Here is a 2,500-nt window from a genome sequence, read left to right as displayed (position 1 = left end):
ATTCTTATCTCGTTGACCAATAAATCTTTTTTGTGCTCGTTTCGGAAAAAAGAAAAAAAAAAATAAAAATAAAAAGTGAAAAAAAAGAAAAAAGGAAAAGAAGAAAAAAATTATTATCGATTATAATATATAAACGTTGGTTGTAAAAAATTGTAATCTTTAGAATAGATGCCAGGGTACGACACGCGAGGTCGGATCTAAATTATCTCTATGTCTTTCAGATATCTCCAATGGAAATGGTTGGAGGCTCAACCGGTAACCTACAAGACGTTCCGTATGTATAGAGTCCTTGGTAAAGGTGGTTTCGGTGAGGTATGTGCCTGCCAGGTCAGAGCGACCGGTAAGATGTATGCCTGTAAGAAACTCGAGAAGAAGAGGATAAAGAAGAGAAAGGGAGAGGCTATGGTACTGATTGAAAAGAATATACTACAGAAGATCAATTCTAAGTTCGTTGTTTCGTTAGCCTATGCATATGAGACTAAGGATGCCCTCTGTCTTGTTTTGACGATTATGAATGGGGGCGATTTGAAGTTTCACATTTACAATATGGGCGGTGAGCCTGGTTTCGATATTAACCGGGCTAGATTTTATGCTGCTGAGGTGGTATGCGGTTTGGAACATTTGCATCTTCAAGGTATTGTTTATAGGGATTGTAAACCAGAGAATATATTACTCGATGATCATGGCCATGTTAGGATATCTGATCTTGGCCTGGCTGTAGAGATTACCGAGGGTGATATGGTACGCGGTAGAGTTGGAACTGTTGGTTATATGGCACCTGAAGTGATAGACAACGAGAAATATACATTTTCACCTGATTGGTTCAGTTTCGGTTGTCTTCTTTATGAAATGATCGAGGGCCAAGCTCCATTCAGAGCAAGAAAAGAAAAGGTTAAACGCGAGGAAGTTGACAGAAGAGTTAAAGAAGATCAAGAAAGGTATTCCACCAAATTCACCGAGGAAGCTAAGAGCCTTTGCCAGCAGTTACTCAAGAAAAGTCCGAAAAACAGATTGGGCTGCAAGTGCGGCAGGCATGGGGCGAAGGAGGTCAAACTTCATAGTTTCTTTCAGTGCTTAAACTGGAAGAGGGTCGAGGCTGGTATGTGGGAACCGCCATTTGTGCCGGATGTGAGTAGGTGTCGTGATAGATTGTCTTTCTCTTTCTCTCTTTGTCTCTCTCTCTCTCCCCCTCCTCTCTCTCTCTCTCTCTCTCTCTCTCTCTCTCTCTCTCTCTCTCTCTCTCTCTCTCTCTATTCTTATATCATCCACACCTTTCCATTTTTAATATTCCTCATTATATTAATTTGATTTAATCAAGTCGATTAAATTTACATTTTTACGATTCAATTTTTATGTATAATAAATAAATCCATCGATATTTCTTGACTTAATCTAAATTAATGTTCCTAATAAAAAAGAAAAGTCATCCTATTTCAGCCTCACGCTGTCTACGCTAAAGACGTCCTAGACATCGAGCAATTCTCGACGGTGAAAGGTGTTAATCTCGATGCCACGGACGACACCTTTTACAGTAAATTTAACACGGGAAGCGTATCCATTCCTTGGCAAAACGAGGTAAGCAGTCTTGTAGAAAAAAAAAAAAAAGAAAAAAGAATAAAAAAAAAGACAATTCAAACATACTCGACACACAAATCTCGTTCTATAATACTTTCATGATATCGTGACTGACTACTAAAACAAAGTGTTTGTGCCAAAGAAGAGACTTATATGGTTGATTACCTTTGATCTTTACCAATAAAAATGCCAAACCTTTGACTCTCGTATATTTAAGTGACGACACGTCATAAAGATCATTCATGTCGGTATTCATTGGTCATAAAGGAATGACCAAAACTCTTTATTATAAGGAAATCCTGTTTTTCTTATTCTTATAGATGATAGAGACTGAGTGTTTTAAGGAACTCAATGTGCTAGGTCCTAACAACACGCCTACTCCAGACTTATTGATAAATTATCTACCACAGAGCAACGAGAACAGAGGCTGTTTTCCATTCCGTAGAAAGGTACATACATCGAATAATAATAATAATAATAATAATAATAATAATAATAATAATAATAATGGTTGGTTCATTGAATTTCCATGTATAAATCCCAATCACATTTTTATAATGATCCATATAGTAAACAAAAAAGGAGAGAGAAGGAGAATGAAATCCTAATAATTAATTAAACAAATAATTTAAAAAACAAATATATATATATATATTTGTCGATACAAAATTTTTCGTATCTCATTAATCCTATTAATGCTTTGAATAATAAACAAAGAATCTGTCCAAAAAAAGAAAATACAATTTTCGATCAATTAAGAGCTCTGATAATAAAAAAAAAAAAAAAAAAAAAAAAAAAAAAAAAATATGCATATATACGCATGTATAACGAATAATACCTTTTTTTTTTTTTATTGAATCATTTGTATCACCAAGCAATAAATTAATTAACCAATGATTATTTTTATTAAGGAGAAGCAGAGCGC

The 2,500-nt window shown here is 34.8% G+C and overlaps 1 protein-coding gene across 6 annotated transcripts in view; it reads left to right on the top strand.

Moving 5' to 3' along the window:
* Nucleotides 1-2,500, top strand: part of LOC124957546 (G protein-coupled receptor kinase 2) — a 27,008-nt gene that overhangs the window by 23,754 nt on the left and 754 nt on the right. For 3 of the 6 annotated variants that reach the window (XM_047514560.1, XM_047514559.1, XM_047514561.1), the window contains 4 exons: nt 222-1,132; nt 1,424-1,575; nt 1,896-2,024; nt 2,487-2,500. The exon at nt 2,487-2,500 is cut by the window's right edge and continues 754 nt beyond it. In XM_047514560.1, the coding sequence (XP_047370516.1) occupies nt 222-1,132; nt 1,424-1,575; nt 1,896-2,024; nt 2,487-2,500 (1,206 nt within the window). Of the gene's footprint in view, nt 1-221; nt 1,133-1,423; nt 1,576-1,895; nt 2,025-2,486 lie in introns of those variants that run through there. The other 3 variants (XM_047514562.1, XR_007103661.1, XR_007103662.1) reach the window with 3 other exon arrangements.

Source organism: Vespa velutina, chromosome 1, assembly GCF_912470025.1.
Source record: "Vespa velutina chromosome 1, iVesVel2.1, whole genome shotgun sequence".
Lineage (NCBI taxonomy): Eukaryota > Metazoa > Arthropoda > Insecta > Hymenoptera > Vespidae > Vespa > Vespa velutina.
This window is presented reverse-complemented; position numbering and strand designations above follow the sequence as displayed.